Source organism: Lissotriton vulgaris, chromosome 1_1, assembly GCF_964263255.1.
Source record: "Lissotriton vulgaris chromosome 1_1, aLisVul1.2, whole genome shotgun sequence".
Lineage (NCBI taxonomy): Eukaryota > Metazoa > Chordata > Amphibia > Caudata > Salamandridae > Lissotriton > Lissotriton vulgaris.
In genome coordinates this window covers 220,220,500-220,241,768 of record NC_141685.1, presented here as the reverse complement: position 1 = coordinate 220,241,768, position 21,269 = coordinate 220,220,500, and the positions used below count along the sequence as shown (strand labels likewise).

At 45.2% G+C, this 21,269-nt stretch overlaps 1 protein-coding gene across 1 annotated transcript in view; it reads right to left on the bottom strand.

The window, feature by feature from the left end:
- Positions 1-21,269, bottom strand: part of LOC147740933 (uncharacterized) — a 330,387-nt gene that overhangs the window by 293,111 nt on the left and 16,007 nt on the right. The window contains exon 2 of the mRNA XM_086936090.1: positions 18,036-18,065. Coding sequence (XP_086792216.1) covers positions 18,036-18,065 — 30 coding nt within the window. The remainder of the gene's footprint in view (positions 1-18,035; positions 18,066-21,269) is intronic.

Genomic DNA, 21,269 nt, shown 5'->3' with positions numbered 1-21,269 from the left:
GTTTGAGATATAGAATGTCATAGCAGTGCATGGCCGGGGCGGAAGTTATTGTCAGTGCTGTTAACTTTAACTGGTGAATTTATGACTTTTATTAGTTCAAAATAATAATGTTATCATATTCACCTAACTATAGCTTTACTATAACCTTTGTTAATCTCTCCTGATATGCCCTATGACATAATTAATGACAAAACTGATGACATCTCAAATGGACCATGAATAGCATCACTGGTGACATCATCCAAGCTTTCTTTTCCAGCATATTGGTCTATAAATGACTATGGCATTAGAAAACGGACAGCAAAAACAAAATAGCTCAGGAAAATAACAGCCATCCTTACTACCTTCACAGGCACAATTCCCCTAGGTGTAGAAAGCATGCATTATATGCAACACTGACTCTATACCATAAGTATGACAGCTAGCATAGTTCACATTAACAATCAACTGCACATATATAGGAAACCCTCATTAATTACCATTTTCAATCGGAACACAACTGTTCAGTGAAAGCCAAGTTCATAAAAATAGTGAAATTCACCGAACCTACATTAAGAAATAAAGTTGATATTAGAAGGGACCTGAGTACTGTAAACAGTGCTTTCTCTATGAAGAGAGTTAACTTTATTCCACACTATTTGCAAACAGTGAAACTTTCATAAGAAACATTCCTCAGAGTATTAAAACGTATCCAGTAAGATCAGTGTACATTCTATGCAACGGTTGTCACAAAAAACAGTATTTGCTCAAAATACCCAAGATCTGAATGTACTAAACAACCTACTAACCGCACCCTTTCTACTTTTGTAAAAACGTTACAGATAGCTCATCTTCTCAAGCAAAACAACCACATGTATATAGGCTAGTACTTGGTGCACATAGTCTTCTAAGCTATGTAGAAATAGTCATGCTGATATGATTCTGTTACTACTTAGAATCTTACTCCAGTTGAAAACTTTTTCTGCAGTGTCAAAAAATATGTGGGGAGCATAATGAACACAAGTCGTCAACTGTCACCTGTACACAGCATTAATAATGATTACAAAGATTTATAACATGTTCAATACCTCTACACACTTATGGTGCATTAGGAGCACCCATTAGCTGGAGCCATGCTGTCAACAATTAAGTAGACAAGTAATATGTTACTTACCCGCCACTATGTAAACTATAAAACAAATTAGCACACTCATTGGATTATGTAATCAGTGGTTTAGTCAATTATGTCATTTAAGATATCATCACTGATGTCATAAATGATGTCATAGAACATGCCATGAGTCATGTCATATGTGAGGTCATAAGCAGTGCATGGCAGGAGCAGAAGTTATAGTTAGGGCTAAAAACTTTAACTGGTTAAGTTCTGTGTTTTTTTCAAGTTCCAACGTTAATGTTATCACTTCCATTTTCACCTGACCTTTGTTTTTCTTAGTGAATTTCTCAGGTTTTCTTTATTTTAAAAAACTGATCCTCTTATCATACCTAACTTACTTTACTTTAACCCTTGTTTTTTCAGTGAATTTCAAAGGTTTTATTAAGTAATACTTAAGTACTATATGTAAATGCTCACCCAACATGCACAGCCTTGGTCATGAGCACATGGGGCCCGGTGCATTTTACAGGGGCGGGGGTGCTTTGCTCCCATCCCTCGGCCGATTTTTGACCCAAGGACCCCAGCCCTAGCTGAAATTCATTGGGGATGAGGCTGGTAGCCCCCTTCCGGGGATGGCTTTGGCCCTGGTGACCCCATGCCTGGGAGCCGGCGCAATAAAAAGTAGGTGCCCTAGTGTCCACCTGGGGTATCCACCGCAGTGTTGCAAAAAGTGGGAGGCAGCATTACTCCCTCCCACAGGGAGCAGCTTCTAGTAGTGCTATCTGCCATTTGGAGCAATATTTAGATCTTTTTCCCTGCCGACAACACTGCAGGGACGGAAAATACATCTAAAGTCTGCTCCCATCATGTGGGAGCATTTGAAACTCATGCACATTGGGAGTGGATTTAGCAGTTGCTTCCGCTAGGTGGGAGATTTAAAAATGTTCCTGCAAGGAAAAACAAACACACGTTTCCTTGCCTGTACTTCTGCGGGCAGGGAAAGTGCAATGTCCAAGGGGTGGGCTCCCTGTGACATAGCATCAGAGTCGTCCCTTGGGATAGGCTCCTTGGGGACAATAATGGCTCAGTGACAGGGCCACTTAATCTCCCCTTTAAGAAATTGTCCTCAGGGTGGGCTCCCCTGGACCTTTTAAGGCTAGGGGAGAGGTGGCCGTTCAGCCCCTCCTTTCTATTTTCTTATATCTCAGCCCCGGAGATGACCTTCCAAAGGCTTCTCGAGATTTGCAGAAGAGGGCCAAGCAGCCCCTTCCATAAAAAATGAGTAATGGGTTGGCTCTCGGGCGTCATGAGGCTCCAGGAGGGGAGCTGCCTGGGCCCCCTCCCTATACCACTTAATGTCATCTCTGGACTAGACTCCCTGTTCCCACTGGCATATCAGGGACGAGGGCAGCACAACCTCCCTTCCCGTATAAACAGTTTTTGGCCCACGGTGGGCATTCCAGGGCCTTTGGATGCTCAGGGGGTCCTTGCAGCCCCACACCCTAATTAAATAAGCCCCAGCTGTAGGCTACCAGGGGCATTAGGGATTTAAAGATGCAACGGACACCATTTTTGTTTTTGATCCCTCGGTGTCGCTCATAGGGCCAATGTATCCCTGCCCTACCCCAAAATATCTTTATTTTTTTTAAACTTCAGGACAGCAGACTACGCCCCAGAGTCCTGTAATGGCTGCCAGCAAAAATGTTTTTAGGTTACTGGCATCCATTCAGAGCGCTCGCTTTTGTGGAAGTCTGGTTCCTGCCAAAGAACGATGACCCAAGGGAAATAAAGCTCCCTGGGCCAATCAAACTGATCTATTTTTAAATTTGAGCTCCTGGGACTGTCTCTAAAACACTCACGAGCCCAACCACCCAAATATCTATATTTTATTACTCCTAATATTTCAGAAACTTCCTGCGGGAGCCAGCATTGCTTTTGGTGAAGGGAGCTGCTAACATGTAACACCCTCTGCCCAAAATCAATTATGTTTTGCTTCGTGGAAGCAAGAGCACCTTTCCTGCTCTCGCTTCCATGAAGCGAAGCAGAGTTTCCCATTGCTATTGCAATGTCCTGATGGTTGGCACCCGGAAAATGCTGGAGCCAGTCCTAAGGAGTACTCAGGGCCATTACAGCTCCAGGAAGGGGGCACATGGCCCCCTCCCATCTTTCAAATATCCCTGGGGAGATGGGGGTCCGGGGCTGTGTGGAGGGAGCTTGAGCCCACACACACATTATTATAAACATAGGCCTGGGAAGTTGCCAGTCCCTGGGGCTGTGTGGGGGGCAGTAGCAACCTGACGCCTAATTATGTAAATAGCCGCAGGGAGTTGGTGGTCCCTGGGGCTGCAGGAGGACCGCGTGACCCAACCTCATTTAAGATAATTAGCCCCGGGGAGGTGGTAGTCCCTGGAGCTGCATTGAGATGCCAGGAGCCCCCCTATGCACTTTCCTAATAAATGAAGACACAGGGAGGTGGTGGTCCCCGGGGCTGCACGGGGCGCAGGTGGGCCCCAGTTTCTCATTTTACATTGCCCCTGGGACCTGCCCCACACAGGGGCTTAAAACAATGCATTCTATTTCTTTACTTTTCTTCGGATTCACGGAAAAACAATCAAAACATTTGTATAGCGCCCTACTCACACGGAGGGTCTCAAGGTGCTTGGGGGAGGGGGGTCCGCTACTGCTCGAACAGCCAGGTCTTAAGTTGCTTCCTGAAGGAGAGGTGGTCTTGGGTCAGGTGGAGGGGGATGGGGAGGTAGTTCCACGTCTTGGCAGCCAGGTAGGAGAAAGATCTTCCTCCCGTTGTGGCTCGTCGGATGCGGGGGACGGCGGCGAGGGCGTGGCTGGTCGATTGTAGCTGGCGGGTGGGAGTGTATAAGGTCAGGCAGTCGTTGAGGTATCTTGGGCCTTGGTTGTGGAGAGCTTTGTGTGCGTGGGTGAGGAGTCGGAACGTGATTCTCTTGCTGACGGGGAGACAGTGCAGGTTTCTCAGGTGTTCGGAGATGTGGCCGTGTCGGGGAATGTCCAGGATGAGGCGTGCTGAGGCGTTCTGAGGCGTTCTGAATGCGCTCGAGCTTTTTGTGAAGTTTGGCTGTGGTTCCGGCGTAGAGGGAGTTGCCGTAGTCCAGTCGGCTGGTGACAAGGGCCTGGGTGACCGTCTTCCAGGTTTCGGTGGGGATCCACCGGAAGATCTTATGTAGCATGCGTAGGATGTTGAAGCACGACGCGGGGACGGAGTTGACTTGTCTGGTCATGGAGAGGGAGGAGTTCAGAATGAAGCCCAGGTTGCGCGCGTGGTCTGTGGGTTTGGGTGCGCTGCCCAGGGTAGGGGGCCACCAGGAGTCATCCCAGGCGAGGATCCAAGGATGAGGACTTCCGTCTTCTCTGAGTTCAGTTTCAGGCGGCTGTTCATCATCCACTTGGCTACATCTTTCATCCCTTCGTGTGGGTTAGTTCCGGCGGTGGCGGGATCGTTGGTGAAGGAGAGGATCAGCTGGGTGTCGTCGGCGTAGGAGATGATGTTGAGGCTGTGTTGGCGTGCGATGGCCGCAAGAGGGCTCATGTAGATGTTGGACAGCGTTGGGCTGAGTGATGATCCTTGTGGTTCGCCGCAGATGACTTCGGTGGCCTGGGATCTGAACGGGGGGAGGCGGACTCTCTGTGTTCTTCCGTCAATATCATTACCAACAGGTGGCCCACCCTGTTGGAGAGCCATATTGAAACTTGCTGTTGAGAATCTAACCCACCTTCTGTGCGCTTCCCCAGTGCCAGAGTTTTTGGGTATATATGTCTGTGGCAACAAGGCGCTGAAGGGAACCACATAGTGATCAGTCCAAGGGACTGCGATCGGGGGTTCAGTTTCTGAGGCCCGCCAATTGGCAAAAATTGGGTCCAATTGATGGCCTAGTTGGTGTGTAGGAAGTCCCGATTGTAGAGTCATCTAGAGGGCACCCAATTCCTGACAGATCTCCTGCACTCTGGTATTCGTCATTTCATCAAAATGTAGATTCTGGTCCCCAAACAACATAATTTTCTCATAACGCAGGGCGGGTTGAATTATCTGCTCAATATGGCAGGATGCTAATGGGTGAAGGGCCCAGGAGGCCTATGGATTAGAAACCCCTTTATAATGTAATTTGCCATTCCCATTATAGAGAAGAAGCCTGCTCCACTCCCCTTGATGTTGGTGGACTCTAAAGTACACTGAATATTTAGTTTATGAATAATGGCAATCCTCCTCCCCTGTAAACCGTCCAATTCACTCTGCTAATTCCATAATTACGTGGAAGGAATTCAAGGATTTCTGGTGCAGAGTCCTCATTTAGCCAGGTTTCAGTAAGAAATAGCACATCTGGCTGGGCGTCTAATCAATAATCATGAATTTCATGTTTGTTTATGTTTCATCAGGGATCTACAGTTAATCAAGGCGAAACTTAACTTCTGGCAAGCACCACTCTGTTCCAAGTTTGTCTCCATGGTAAAAGGGCAGTAACTGCATTTATAACGCAGATTCCCTGTCGTTATGCTATTCTTACACATCTCCAGGGTTTGGGTGGTATAGTGCGTGTAACTGTTTGGCAGTATAACTGCGGGCTAATCCAGTCTGGGCAGGGGTTCTGGTACCAGGCCCGACCGACCGCGGATGGGCACAGACAGATTTGCATTTGGCGCGCCCGCTGCATGCATCCGCTGTGCATCGGCTCTCGCATGCGCATTAAATAGAATCTCTTCCTCCTATAATTAATTACCTCTGTGCCATGTTTAAATGAGTATTTAAGGGTACTGTTTTTTTTTTATTGCATTACATTATTATAGAGCATTTGTTGAAAGTGATAAACTTGAAATAGGCTCGATTAAATTGCAGGGAAAAGCTATTGCCCAATGGGTCTTAATCATATCAATCTATGCCCCATATGAATACATATTCATTATTCATGTGCAAAATAATTATAGTGCATTACATGTCATTACAATCCGATTATGGGATTATTTTAATCTGTAACCATTTGAAACTAGAGCCATTCCTTTTTGATTAATTGTTTACAAAGTTTCATTGATAAAATGTTAAAAGATGGATAAAACCTTTTTGGTGTTCATATGACTGAGTGTAGACAATTTTCTATGTCAATGGATAATTGGAGCGGACATAATGCCTGCTGTTTTCACCCAAAAAAGATGTAAACAAGGCTAATGTAGCCGAAACACATAGATGTTTTGTTTGTCTGCTAGCAATGTTCAAATTTGCAAAATAAACCCTCCCACAGGAGTGCCGTCTCTGAACCATTTGTTCCTTGGAGCTGGATCATTATTTTGTGTCCAGATGCTAACATGCACTAACATGTCATTTGAGATGTCATCAGTGATGTCATTAGTGATGTCACTGACCATGTTATGAGTGATATAATATGTGACTTCATTTCTACAGCATTGCATTTCGGGGGCACGAGTTATAGTTAGCTCAGCTAACTATAACGGCTGAATTGCTATGGTTTTTCATGAGTGAAAAGTCAGTCTAAATATAACGTCCCTGAAACCTGTGTTTTTTTCAGTAAATATCTTAGGTTTTTTAAATGCTAATTCCTAACTGTAACATCCCTGAAACCTGTGTGTTTTTCAGTGAATTCCTAAGGTTTTTTGAATGATAATTTCTAACTATCCCTACGTACGTAGGACATATACAGAAAGAGGAAGAAGGTGCAGAAAGAAGCAAGAGAAGTGTACAAAGAGAGGTGCAGAAAGAAGAAGAAAGATGCAGACAAAATTAAAAGAAAAATGCATCAAGAGGCAACAGAAGTCCAGAAAGAGGAAGACAGGTGGAGAAAGAAGCAAAAGAAATACAGAAATAAGCAACAGAGGTACTGAAAGAGTCAGGAGAGGTACAGAAAGAGACAAAAGGTGTGCAGAACGTGACAAGGGAAGTGCACAAAAAAGCAACAGAGGTGCAGAAGGAGGCAAGAGAACTGAAGAAAGAACTAAGAAAGGTGCAGAAACAGGCAAGAGCGGTGCATAAGGAGAGGACGGGAGTACAGAAAGATGCAAGAGAGGTGCAGAACCAGAGCAGACAGGTGTAGAAATAGGAAAGAGAAGTGCAGAAAGACGGAACATGGGTGCAAGAAGAAGCAAGAGGGGTACAGAAAGAGGGAATATGGGTGCAGAAAGAGGCAAGAGGTATGCAGAAAGAGGCAAGAGGGGTACAGAAAGAAGCAGTAGAGGTGTAGAAAGAGGCAAGAGAATTACAGAAGTGTGGAAGAAGCAACAGAAGAAAATAAGTGAGGTGCAGAAAAAAGCAAGAGACGTGCAGAAAGAGGTAAGTGAGGTACAAAAAGAGGCAAAAGAGGAAACGAAACTGACAAGAGGGGACAGAAAGAGGCAAGAGAAGTACAAAAAAAAGCGAAAGAGGTACAGAAGGAGGCAAGAGATCTGCAGAAAGAGGCAAGAAAGTTGCAGAAACAGGCCAGAGAGGGACAGAAAAAGGAACATGTGTGCACAAAGAGGCAAGAGAGGTGCAGACATAGGAAAGAGTGGTGCAAAACATGGCTAAAGGGGTGCAGAAACAACAAGAGAGGTAATAACAATAATAATAATAATCCACATTTGTAAAGCGCACAATCACCCGTAAGGGTCTCTAGGCGCTGGGGGCCATCGGGAAGATTAAGCAAGCTATTGCCCAGAGTCACATGGTGCTGGGCTAATCTGCTGCCGGCCCTAGGGATCGAACCGTGATCCCCAGATTCCGGAGTCAGTCACCCTGGCCGCGGCGCTACACCGAAGCAAACAAATTTCAGAAAAAGGCTAGAGGGATGCAAAAAGAGGGAAGAGTGGCACTGTAAGAGGCAAGATGGGCAAAGAAAGAAGCAAGAGAGGTGCAGAAAGAGCCAACAGAGGTGCCGAAAGAGGCAAAAGGGATGCAGAAAGAAGAATGAGAAGTACAGAAAGAGGCAACAGAAATGTAGAAAGAGGCAGGAGAAGTGAGGAAAGAAGCAACAACAATGCACAAAGAGGCAAGAGAAGTGCAGAAAGGAATAACTGAGGTTGAGAAAGAGGCAAGAGAAGGGTGGAAAGAGGCAAGAGATGTGCCGAAAGAGGCATATGAGGTTCACAAACAGGCAAGAGGGGTTCAGAATGAGGCAAGAGAAATGCACAAAAAAGCAACAGAGCTACAGAAGGAGGCAAGAGAACTGCAGAAAGAGGTACGTAATTCGTGCCCAACCTTACGCACAAATTACTATGGGCCAGATGTAGGAAGGCTCTTACTGGTCGGTAACGGGCGAAATTAACGAATTTCAGCCGTTACCGGCTGGTAATACGCTTTTCCTATGTAGGTGGCCAATTTACAGATTCGGTAAATAACAAATCGGTATTTACCGATTCGGTATTTACAGAATCATCATTTACCGATTCGGTATTTACCGAATCGGTAAATGACATGTAGGAAGCACGCGGCCTCCCTCCCCAAAAAAACGCAGCCCCCTGGCACTTTTTCAGAGGGGGAACGAATTCCCCTTGCATACTGGGGGTCCCTGGGGGCCAACTAGCCCACCAGCAACCTCCAGTATGCGCCAGGGGGCTCCCTTGCAGAGACGTGTAAGGAGGCCATGCCCCTTTTTGTACCTCTCTGCAACGCAGCCCCCTGGCACTTTTTCAGAGGAGGAACGAATTCCCCTTGCATACTGAGGGTCCCTGGGGGCCAACTAGCCCACCAGCAACCTCCAGTGTGCACCAGGGGGCTGAGTTGCAGAGAGGTGTAAAAAGGGGCATGGACTCTTTACACCTCTCTGCAATGCAGCCCCCTGGCGCACTCTGGAGGTTCCTGGTGGGCTAGTTGGCCCACAGTATTAGTTCCCCCTCTGAAAAAGCATCAAGGGGCTGCGTTGCAGAGAGGTGTAAAAAGGGGCATAGCCTCTTTACACCTCTCTGCAACGCAGCCTCCTGGTGCATACTGGAGGTTCCTGGTGGGCTAGTTGGCCCCCAGGGACCCCAAGTATGAAAGGGGACGTAAACCCCCCAACTTAGAACGCGTTACAGGGCATGTTTTCTCCGTGGTGAAGGTAGGAGACGGGGCTTGAAGTGACGTCTGCAAACACGCCCTGTGGAGCGTTTTAGCTTGGGGAATATATTCCTCTTCAATCCAGAGGTCCCCTAGGGGCCAACGAGTCCAACGGGTACCTCTAGTAAGTGCCATGGAGCTGCATTGCAGAGTGTTGTAAAAAGGGGGCGTGCCCTCTGAACACCTCTCTGCAACGCAGCTCCCTGGCGCAAACTGGAGGTACCTGATGGGCTAGGTGGCTCACAGATGACCTCAGGATTGAAGAGGAATATATTTCCCAACCTAAAACACGCCACAGGGCGTGTTTGCACACATGTCTCCTCAGGCCCCGCCCCCTTCCTTCACTATTGAGCGAAATAGTACGAATTCCAATTTACTCACCTGTTATCACAAGAGACGTCAGTGCTGCATCTTTCATCCCACTACTGATCCTGAAAAGTAATTGTAACCATACTTACAGTAACTTGAATTTCCTTCCAGAGGTAAACATTGACTGGTTTCACTTGAAAATTTTTCTAAGTGTGGAGTTTTGGAACTTTAAAAAAATCCTCAAAAATCAGCCGAACGACGAATTCCGATTAACTCGCCTGTTATCAGGAGAGACCTCAGTGCTGCATCTTTCAGCCCACTATTGATCCTAAAAAGTAATTCTAATTGTAATTACAGTAACTTGAATTTCCTTTCATAGGCTAACATTGACATGTTTTACTTCGAAATTCTTCTAAGTGTGGAGTATTGGAACTTTAAAATATTCCTAAAAAATCAGCCGAACTACGATTTCCGATTAACTCACCTGTTATCAATAGAGACCTCAGTGCTGCATCTCTCAGCCCTCTATTGTTCCTGAAAAGTAATTCTAACCGTAGTCACAGTAACTTGAATTTCCTTTCCTGTTTGCTATAAAAAATCTATATAAATTAAAAAAATATAAAAATATTACAATGTCAATATTTTTAAAAACATTTATTTTTCAATTTATATAAAAAATATAATGTAATTTAAAAAATATATCTAAAAATAAATAATTTAAAATAATGTAGTAAATCAGTATAAAGAAAATATAACAATTAATACATTTAAAAATTATCATTTACAAAACCTTTGAAATTCACTGAAAAAAAAATAGGTTTCACCTACGTTATAGTAAAAAAATTAGCATTTAAAAACCTTAGAAATTCACTGAAAAAACCATAGGTTTCACACACGTTATAGTTCAAAATTAGCATTTAAAAAACCTTAGAAGTTCACTGAAAAAAAACATAGGTTTCACACACGTTATAGTTAAAAATTTGCATTTAAAAAACCTTAAAAAATCATTGAAAAAATCATTGGTTTCACACATGTTATAGTTAGCTGGACATTTCACTCATACAAAACCATTGAAATTCCCCCGTTATAGTTAACTATAACTCGCGCACCCGCAATGCACTATTGATGACGTCACATATTACATCACTCATGACATGGCGGGAGCATCATAATTGATATGGTGGGACCGCCGCAACTATTGCGGGTGGTCTCTTTAGCAGCTGCGATGTCCGCCCACCATCGTAATCGGCCCCTTGGCTCCCAGTCTCCACTGGCACTGTGGGGAAAACCTCAAGGGCCCTGTGGTCCTTGCTGGTACCCCACCTCCTGCAGGAGGCGGCATTACTTTCAGACACAGGGAGCAGCTAAACATGCAGCTATAGTTGCCAGTAGTTATAGTTAGGACCAAAGTTTCCATAGGAAAAGCCTTTTTTTTTTTGACAATAACTTCGGCTCCTCTTGATGAAAATTCACAAAATTTTCACAAAACGTTCCCTTTTTTTTAACTTTTATGTTGAAAGTTTCAGGGTGATCTGTTCAGTGGGGGCCAAGATAAAAGGAGGGTCCCAAAATGTGTTATTCTCATGCTATGTGAATGGGGATTTTTCATTTTTTGAAAACGATTACAGACCGAACCGCTGAACAGAATTACACCAAATTTTGCAGAAAGCTAGACATTGTTCCAGAAAGCATGCTTTTTGTGATTTGGTATAAATCCATTCAGTAGTTTCTGAGTTATTTAAGTTTTAAACAATATAGATATTGGTTAGATCGACAGCCATTTGAAACCCTAATGAAATTTGATTGGTGACCAACACTTCCACCAGGAATTGTTGGCAGCCATCTTGGGACTTGGTTGACAAAATTGAAAAAGGGGCAGGGTAGGAACACCCTGACCCCCTAGGCATCTTGAAGGGTCCCACTGGGACCACCCAGGGCCAACCAAAGCATTTTGTAGAAACAATTTCAGTAGGATAACCAAAAAAAGAATTAATTCGAAGCGCAGGTGTCAGGACATTGTTTTAATAATGGGAGGAACGGCCCCCCTTCTAGGGCTCACTATTTCTACAGGAACCACTACCTCCCTTAGGCTTCTTTAAAAAAAATGAAAGTGGGGGAGGCCCTTACAGCCTCCCCTGTTGCCCACCACCTCCCCAGAGCGGATGTATGACGTTACAACGCATGCTTTTACCACTCATGCTGTTACAACGCAAGTATTACAACGCAAACCCGTGGACACTAGGGAAGGTGTTGGATAGTAAATTAAAACTATTCCCTATCCTAGAGCGCCCCCCAGTGTAATGCGTTGTAAAGGTTTTCCTTGTAATACTTGCATTGTAACAGCACTGCGTGGTAAAAGTTTTGTTGTAAAGGATGTTTCCCCCCCAGAGCTTATAGTTTGAATAATGAGAGAGCCTCTATGACCCCCAATCCCTGGGGACCACCTCCTCCCTGGGGCAAGTTAAAACAAAGGAGGGGAGTCACACAGACCCCTCCTGGAGCCAATATTAGCCCTGGGGATCGCCAACTCCTAGGGCTGGCTCCTGCAATGTCCCGGGGTGCCGTACTGTCCGCACAGACTGGACTTGAAATGGTAAATTATTCTATTCCAACATCCAGCGCCCTCCTTCGTAAGTCATTGTTCTGACTTGCAGGGTAATGGTATGCATTGTTGCAGCATAGTCGTTGTAATAACTGTGTTGTAATTGCATGCCGCATGAAGGAATGCATGAAAAGGAGGCATATTCCTTTGAAGCACTGCATCTGTGTCTACAGAACCATTTACATTCGGCACAGGACTCATACGGACATGCAGAATGGGTTAAACTATAAACTATAACAAAGAAAGATGTATTTCTAATGCTAACCACATTTTCCCGATGTGTGTGATTTTGGACACACTTCTATTTTAATATGTATCTCTACTCTATCTAAACTCCTTGAACAAATTGTGTGATCTTGTGTGTATCTTGATCTTAGTGTAGGTGCTTTTCTAAAGCTAGACCACTGACCTGGTCAATGCAACTGCTCTTCCCCCACACAGCTTCACCATTAAGTGCTGCCCTCCACCCCTTGAGCGTTGTCCTTCCTGCTCCTTCCTCCCAGTTGACCGCTTTACCCGGCCACCTACTTAATGGGAGCTGCGTGCTGCTGACAAAGGCAAGCCCACCTGCGCCAATCTGCGACCCAACCGCAAACAGTGCCAGGGACCTTGGTCCTTCACCCCGCCTCTGTCATGACTCCAGCACCCCGCAAACTCCAAACCCTGGATGCAGCATCAACTGCCAGCTCTCGACTCCTAGCATCACCCAAAGGGACAATCTCCTGTTAACACTGCTGCTGCACCTTCACCCACCTCTGGATCACAATAGCATCCCCCAGCCTACCGGACATCATTGTTCACAAAGCACTAAACTGCCTCCTCCTCAACGTGTGCTCCCTACACAGGCAGATCATAGAATTTGGGGACCTCCTCAACACACACATGCCCAACATTGCCTTCCTCACAGAAACATCGACTAATGCCAACTCAATGCCTGACATCACCACTGCCATTCCCGACGTATACAAGATCATGCAAAAAGACCACTCTACGCATCCCAAAAGGAAGCATCACCATCATCCACAAAAGCTCCCTCTGCATGACACCCACTGGCCTGAATGACAATGCGACCCTCATGGAGCATCTCCACTTTCAGATCCAGACCAACTCCAAAATGACTCTCAGCAGAACCCTCATCTACAGGCTGCCTGGACCCCGTGCTCCTTTCACCAACAACATTGCTGAGCTCATCACACCCCGCCCTTGCCTCTAAAGACTACTACCTTGGAGACCTAAACTTCCCCCTGGACAACCACAGCAACCCCAACACCACTGCCCTCCTACAGAACTTAGCCAACATTGGACTGAAGCAACTTGTCACTGCTCCCACACACAAAGCATGACTCACACTGAACCCAGTGTTCTCAGAAGGAAACAACAACTCCTACAGACACACCACAGAACTCCTCTGGACAGACCACCACTGCATCCACTTCTCCTTCAGAAAAACCACTGTACACAAGCACACCCACCGCCGCCCCCATAGAAGCTAGAACAAAGTCACCGAAGACCAGCTCACCTTTGCCCTCACCAGCACCCCACCACAGATGATGCCAGACTTCAACACTGTGGCAGGCAACCTCCACAACTGAATCAAGAACTGCGTCAACCCCTTCACCCCCTCAAGAAAGCCACAGGGCGACACACCCAGAAAGCAAGCTGTTCCACCCCTGCACTCCGAGAATCCAAGCACTCCGGCAGATGACTCAAAAAGAAATGGAGGAACAACACAACCCCAGAAACATGCACAGCCTTCAGAGCAGCCACCACAGCACATCACCACCTCATCAAGTCCACAAAAAAGAACTTCCTCCAAAACAGAATCCTCACCAGGCCCGCAACTCCAAAGAACTTTTCTTCATCAACAAGGAATTTGCCAACCACAGCAGCAAACCAATAGATGTTCCACCCTCCCAAGACCTCTGCAACCAACTCAGCACCTTTTTTATCTCAAGATTAAAATGATCTACAACACCTTTAACAACCAAGACCTATTCACCAACCCAGCTCCCATCCCCAGCGACACCACCCGACAGACCCTGCTCACTTGGACCACACTTGTGACAGATGTAGACACCTTAAGAGACCATGTAGAGGATCCATTCTGGGGCACCCTCAGACCCCTGCCCACCCTTCATCTTCCATACAGCCACTGCACTCAAACTACGGCATATGACCAACTGCTCCTTCGAAACCACCACATTCCCCGATGTCTAGTAACAGGCCAAAGTCAACTCCTCCTGAAGAAACCCTCTGCAGACCCAACGGGTCTCAAGAACTTTAAGCGCATTTCCCTGCTTCCATTTGCAGCCAAAATCATCAAAAAAGCTGTAAATACCCAGCTAGCAAACTTCAACGAAGCCAAAAATGTCCTGGACACCTCCCAATTCAGATTCAGCAGCAACCACAGCACTTAGACCGCCCTAGTCGCCACCACCAACAACATCCTCTCCCTCTTATACCAGGGCCAAATGACAGCCCTCATCCTCTTGGACCCCTCAGCAGCCTTCAACACTGTCTACCACCACACACTATATTTAAGAAACAGGGGGAGAAGGAGGATAAACAAAGCTAGGTCGGCCTCCAGTTACATATATCAAAAAATCAGGAACCCATAGTGATGGGTCCAGAGACCTAGTTTGTATGTATGGTTACTGCATAAGTTATGTCAGTACTTACCAAAAGAGAAAGAACAATTTCTTTCTAGAGTCCCCTCACTCACCGGGGTTTCCCCACAGTGACATGCTTCATCATTGGGGCCATCCCAGTTCTCTACGAAAAGGGGCGTGCTACGACTAGCGAACTAAGCAGGAGCACTGTATTTGTGAAAGGCTGTGTGTGGTGTAAGGTGTTGTGGTGGTGGAGTGGATGTGTGATTAAAAATACCGTGCTTGTGGGCCTCAACAATTTATTCTGCTCCTAGATTGGTATATTAAAATGGGGTAACACTGCTGTTTAACCTTGAATTGGGTTAAATCAGTGTTCTATGGTTGACATGTTTCAAGCTCCCCAAGCTTTTCATCAGGACCATACAGGGTCCAGCCCTGTATATACCACTCCTATATTTAAATAAATAGGATTAATTCAATATATTGTCTATGCGCTGTTAATTTAAAACATGCGTGTTATACATACGATTTGTATCTTAATGACATTTCTGTAAAAGAGAATGACACATGGTTAGTGGCAAACATCCCCTCCTTAAGAGCAAGGGGATCACACATGCGATTCACATTTTTTAGGACGTTGGTGTCCCTTGTGCACCTTATTGGTGCGTACAGGCTTTCAAATCCAGTGCAAAAAATAAATAAGAACGGTGTGAAAAACGTGGTTTTGTGAATTCACACATATAAACAACAGAGGAATTAATGTGACTATATATAATGTTATATAACAACAACAAGAGAGTTAGAGCTCAAAGGACACTCCTATACCCCAAATGAAATACAAACAACAACAAAGGAGTGACTAGAAAAAGAAACAAAGAAAATATTTTCAAGTGAAGTGAAATGTGGAAAATCACAATTGTTTATTATATTACCCTCACTCACCCAACTATTGGGTGACATGCTTCATCATTGGGTATTTTCACCGGGCAGGTAAAAGACCTAACCGGTGTGCTACGACACCTGCATCTGCAGTGGAGCTGGATTATGTAAAAACAGTGAATGAAGTGAGAAAGTGATAAAAGTAAAAAGGTGCAAACGCTGATCCAAACCAAACTTTAATAAAGATCGGCGTGAGCATCTGGTTAAAAAGGGTGAGATGGATGATGTAGACCTTAAACTTGGGTCGTATCATCCAAATCACAAGGTCGACATGTTTCTGCTCTTAGGGCCAACTTGGCCAAGCTTTCATCAGGACCAAAGGACAAACACTGGGCGGTATGCACTCTCTAAGGTGCACCCTAACCTCAGTGTAGACGTTAAGTATTTCCAAACTCACGGTTCTCAGTACCGATTTAAACCTGGGATTTCCAGGTCATGAGGATTTGAAGCGGCGATGTTTCTCACATCATGGGCCAAAGTGGTGGGGGCTTTCCTCACATCGGAGAAAACAGTGCTCCGATGACTCCCCGTATGGAACCTAGCGTGATCTCAACCACTGCCCGGACATGACAGACATACATACAAACTAGGTCTCTGGACCCATCACTGTGGGTTCCTGATTTTTTGATACCATCACACACTAGCCACCAGACTACACAACACCAGCATCCACAAAAAGGCCCTTGAGAGGAATTGCTCATTTCTCACAGGCAGAATCAGTGATCTGTCGCCACCTGGATGAAGAAGATGTGCCTGAAACTCAGAGAAAACAGAAGTCCTCATCCTTGGCTCCACCCCATCTGCCTGGGATGACACCTGGTGGCCCCTGCTCTCTGAAACCTCCCACGGACCATGCATAAAACTTCGGCATCATACTAGACTTATTGCTCATGATGAACCGCCAGATCAACGCAATATCCTCAGCCTGCTTCAACACCCTCCGCATACTCCAAAAAACATTCAGATTACACCCAAATCCAGCAAAGCTTTCACACACGCCCACACGAGTAGCAGACTAGACTACGGCAATGCTCTCCACCCTGGACTCAACATGAAACTACTTCTCAAGCTCCAGACCATCCAGAAAGCCACTGCCAGGCTGAGCCTAGACATCTGTCTAACCACAAAATCCAGACCAAATTTGGGATGAGGGAACCAGAGGCACGGGTGCTGGGAGTCAGCAGCCTCCAACATAAACTGTGTACCACAATGAAGCAGCTCCCAGTGGGGCATCGCTAGTGCTTGTGCAGTTTGGTCTGTGAGTGAAGGCATGTCACAAAAAGTAAAGGACTGGTCTCACACACCGCCTGGTGTCATGCTTCATCATGAACCAGCCCTGGCCCTCTAAAAACTTGGTTTGATAGAGGACGGGCATACACCTGACAACAAGGATGCACTTCTAAACTAAGTGGGGGCTCATGGGAAATGGTAGTGAGTTAAAAGACCATTAAGGATGTCAGCTTAAATGTAATAGTGCTGGCATTAGAATAGTAGTTTAAAACAAAGTGATCAGTGTAATGGGGATATTATTGTCTCTCCAACGCTATAAATGGGGTCAACATGTTTCTGCCTGAAGGCCCAGTTGGGTCGGCGGCATTCATCAGTACCGTGATAAACAAAAACAACAGGCTCCACTCTTACCAAGCTATGTTGAGAGGATTTCTACTCAGTGCTCTATGATGAAGCATGACACCAGGCAGTGTGTGAGACCAGTACTTCACTTTTTGTGACATGCCTGCACTCACAGTCTAAACTGCACTAGCACTAGTGATACCCCACTGGGAGCGGCTTCATTGTGGTACACTTATCCTAGACATCCCCTGTCACCACCACATCACCCAACACCTTTGCAATCTCCACTGGCTTCCCATGGAAAGAAGAATGTCCTTCAAGCTCCTCACTCACACTTACAGAGCCCTCCACAACATCGGACCAGCATACCTAAATGGCTGTCTCTCCTTCTTCCACGCACCGAAGAGAAACGGTCGATCAGCTGTCCACTCTCTGGCTACCATCCCACGTATCTACTAGACAAGAACAGGAAGAAAGTCCTTCTCCTACCTCGCAGCCAAGGCCTCTACCTCCAGCAAACCCCCACACTGCCTCAGTTTAGGAAGGACCTCAAGACTTGGCTCTTCAGATTATCCTAGGACTCATCGGAGTCGTCCCCACTCCCTCTAGCACCTTTAGACTCTCTTGGGTCAGTAGATGGGCTTTTCAAACCCCTGATTGAGTGATTAATTACCTAAGTTCATTCAAAAAGTTACTCTAAATTTGTAAAAAGCACACTGATGAGGCCAGACCTGTTGGCTTTGCCAATACTTGTTAACTAGTTAAAATCAGATACTTTTAGTGTACATCCATCATAAGTAACTGCTGCCTTGAACAATTATGCCTGACGTGTTGACTAAAACAAATCCATACAGATCAACGTACCTGGAAGAGCTGAGCTGCACCATGGAAAGCCTGGAGAGGAGAGAAGAAATAATGACTGTTACCATCAGGAGGTGGGAGAAGAAACAGTGGAGGCTGCTGACAACGAATATTACTGAGAGACAACTCTGGAGAGGGAAAACCATGGACAGCTAAAGAGAGATGCACTGAAGGGAGATGAGGAGGAAGAGAAGAGAGTGGGGGCAGCTTAGCAACACGGGTGTGTGATTGGAGGCCACCACTGAGGGCATGCCAAGGAAAGGATGACACATATGAAGAGAGTCCTGCAAGCAAAATGGGAATATATGAGACAATGGACAGATGAGGAATGAGAGCAATCTATAGTGTGCAGAGGAATAATGGGAGCTACTGGGAAGAAGAGCGAGCGGGACTAAGACCAGAGAAGGAAATTAGGGACTGTTAAAGAAGGAAGAGTTACTAGAGTACTGGATTATCATCTGGAGAAACTGGAGATCTTATAGAAAGACCTGAGAGAAATCAGGAGGGTAGAGAGAAGATTGAAATAAAGTTGAGGTTGAAGAAATATGGTACAAAAAACATAGGAGTTCCAGCACCGACTGGAAATGTCAGAAGAAGAGACTAAAGGCAGTAAAAAGAATGGAGAAATACGAGAAACATGAGACATGAAGAGAAACAAAGGAGAAACGAGCAAGCACAGAGGTTGAGCTGTAAGAATAGAGACTGGAGAAATCAATGGATTGAAAGGCAGGACCTGGAACACTAAAGAGGATGGGTATAGACGAAACAACTAAGGAAGCTCAGAAACTTCAAAAATTATGAAAGAAAAATAGACAGCTGAGAAAAAGCTTCAAGATAAACACTATAAAGAGTGCATTTTTGGTACTGGGATTAATGCTGGTGACTGGTCTAGAAAGGTAGCGGGTGACTAGAAGGGATACAGAGTGCAACCATGGCTTGTGGGGTTTTTTGCTCTGCTGCTGGATGTGTGTCGGGCTCATGTGCCTCATCTCGGCCCTCAGAACCTCTGGCATAAAAGGTCCATGGATGCAATTGTTTCATGGAGAAGAAAGATCAGAGAAGGTAAACACAAATGAACTGTGCAAGAAGTTAGAGGGGTTGCTTTATTATGTGTTTTCCGCAGCACGCCTTTCCCCAAAGGGTAACAAGAAAACAGTCTGAAAGGAACACAAAACTACTAAGCAAGAAACAGGAAAGTCTTTAATGACTTGCAAAACAATAAAGAAAAGTCTATTTATGAATTGAAAGAGGAAGTTGCATGTAGTATTTGGGGGATCAAGAAAGAAAAGCAGTGCCACCCATCCTGGATTTAAGAATCCTTGGAATTACAGAGAGAGTCTTGGATTCAGAGCCCAGACGTGGAGAGAGCCTGTAGACTTGCACCTGTTTCTCACTGGGCTCAGTGTGTTCCCTCCTATCCTGGAGTGCTCTACTGCAAACAGTTTATGTCTGATGACACAAAGGTGAGGTCCTAGTTGTAAAAAACAGTGGGCGGGTAAGTTAAATACTTCAAGACTTCAGGTCATTTCAGTGGCAAAGAGTTAGACAGGTAAAGGCTACACAGTGGTGAAGCAGCCTAGACCCAGCCAAGTGAGGAGACCATAGCTCAAAGAATGGACAGTCTAGCAGCTAGAAGTTCAAAAGAGGGTTGTGACTGGGATTCTGGCAGCTGTCGGTAATCTTGGACAAAAGGTAACAAAGCAAAATAATAGTCAATAGAGGGAGCAATTACCCAAAAAATGCTCATGGTAAAAGGGGTCTTAGTAGCACACACAACTTATTGACTGGCATCTCAGAGGGACAGTCAGCAGTTTCCTCTGAATTTATTTATCTAAAAATTTTTTGACAATATAATAGGTTCTACATTTCATTTTTACAAGACATTTGAATTAACTTATTAGCAATTGCTTTCTTTCGCTCCACGCAAGATATGGGTAAGGAGGAGCTTCTGGCATTTTATATTAATTTCCATATACATGTAAAACCGTGCTACTCATTAACTGGCTTTTTTATTAAAGCATGTTTTATTGTGTATGTAAACAAAGAACATAAAAAATAAAGGCACATTGGGATACATTGCAGAATAAAGGTTCCACATTATACACAGAGAGAGCAGAAGAGTCTAAACATCACAACTGGCATAAGTCATAGAATACCCAGCACTTCCCTCAAATCTTTTTATGCTCAAGAGGGCAAACTCTGGTCTTATATATGGGCTTCTCCAAGTTCCCAAATCTGCCTATTGCTCTCAGCCATTCTGCCAATGGGGGTGCTGTTCAGACGTCCAGTATCTGGCAAGATCCCTTCTTGCAAATACGGTACCTATGTCCCCCAGTTCACCATGACCTCCACCAAGGCCATCCAGTTTTCACAGAAGGACAGTAAGAGACAAACACCCAACTGATCTGCCAGTATTTTCGATAGATTAGATATAGTGGTAGATCACTAGACTATATTGTGATCCCTTTTCCCATGAAACAGGTTCCCCGCCCCCCCCCCCCGCAAGAGATGAGGGAACCTTACCAGCTTGTCAAAGTCTTTGGGGAGTGAAGTAGGTGATGTAAGTTTGCTAATTGTAAAACTCTAAGGGCCAGATGTACGACCATTTAATTTTGCGAGTTGCAATTTGCGTTGAATTGCGACTCGTAATTTGCGACTCACAATGACCAACTCGCAAAATTGGATGTACAACATTGTATCAGACACTAAAGTGGTCCCAAATAGCATGCCTCATTAATCTTCACGAGGCAGTCGCAATTTGCGACCCCACTGGGAATGGCCAGCACTCCCAAAGATGGTGGAATGCTGGGATCAGCAGACCACCATGTCTGCAACTGCTTTTTAAATAAAGCAGGTCTTTTTTATTTTAAATGCAGCTCGTTTTCCTTAAAGGAAAATGGGATGCATTTAAAAAAAGAAAAAGGAAACTTTTCAGTTTAATTTTTTAAGGGCAGGCAATGGTCCCTAGCACCACTGCCTGCTTTTCAAAAATATTTTGGCACACACTCACAAAGGGGGAGGGGTCCCCTTCCTGTTTACGAGGGGTTTACCACCTGCTTGTTGTTGATGGAAAACTACAAGTGTTTTGCTGCCTCACGTGTTTTTTGCTCATGCTCTGCCTGCTTTTATGGCTGTTTGCAGCCGAATGAAGATGATTTCCATTCTAAATCTGATTCAGTCTCTTGATAATCATATCAGTGTACAGAAATACAGGCAATAAAAGCAGTGAAGCCGATA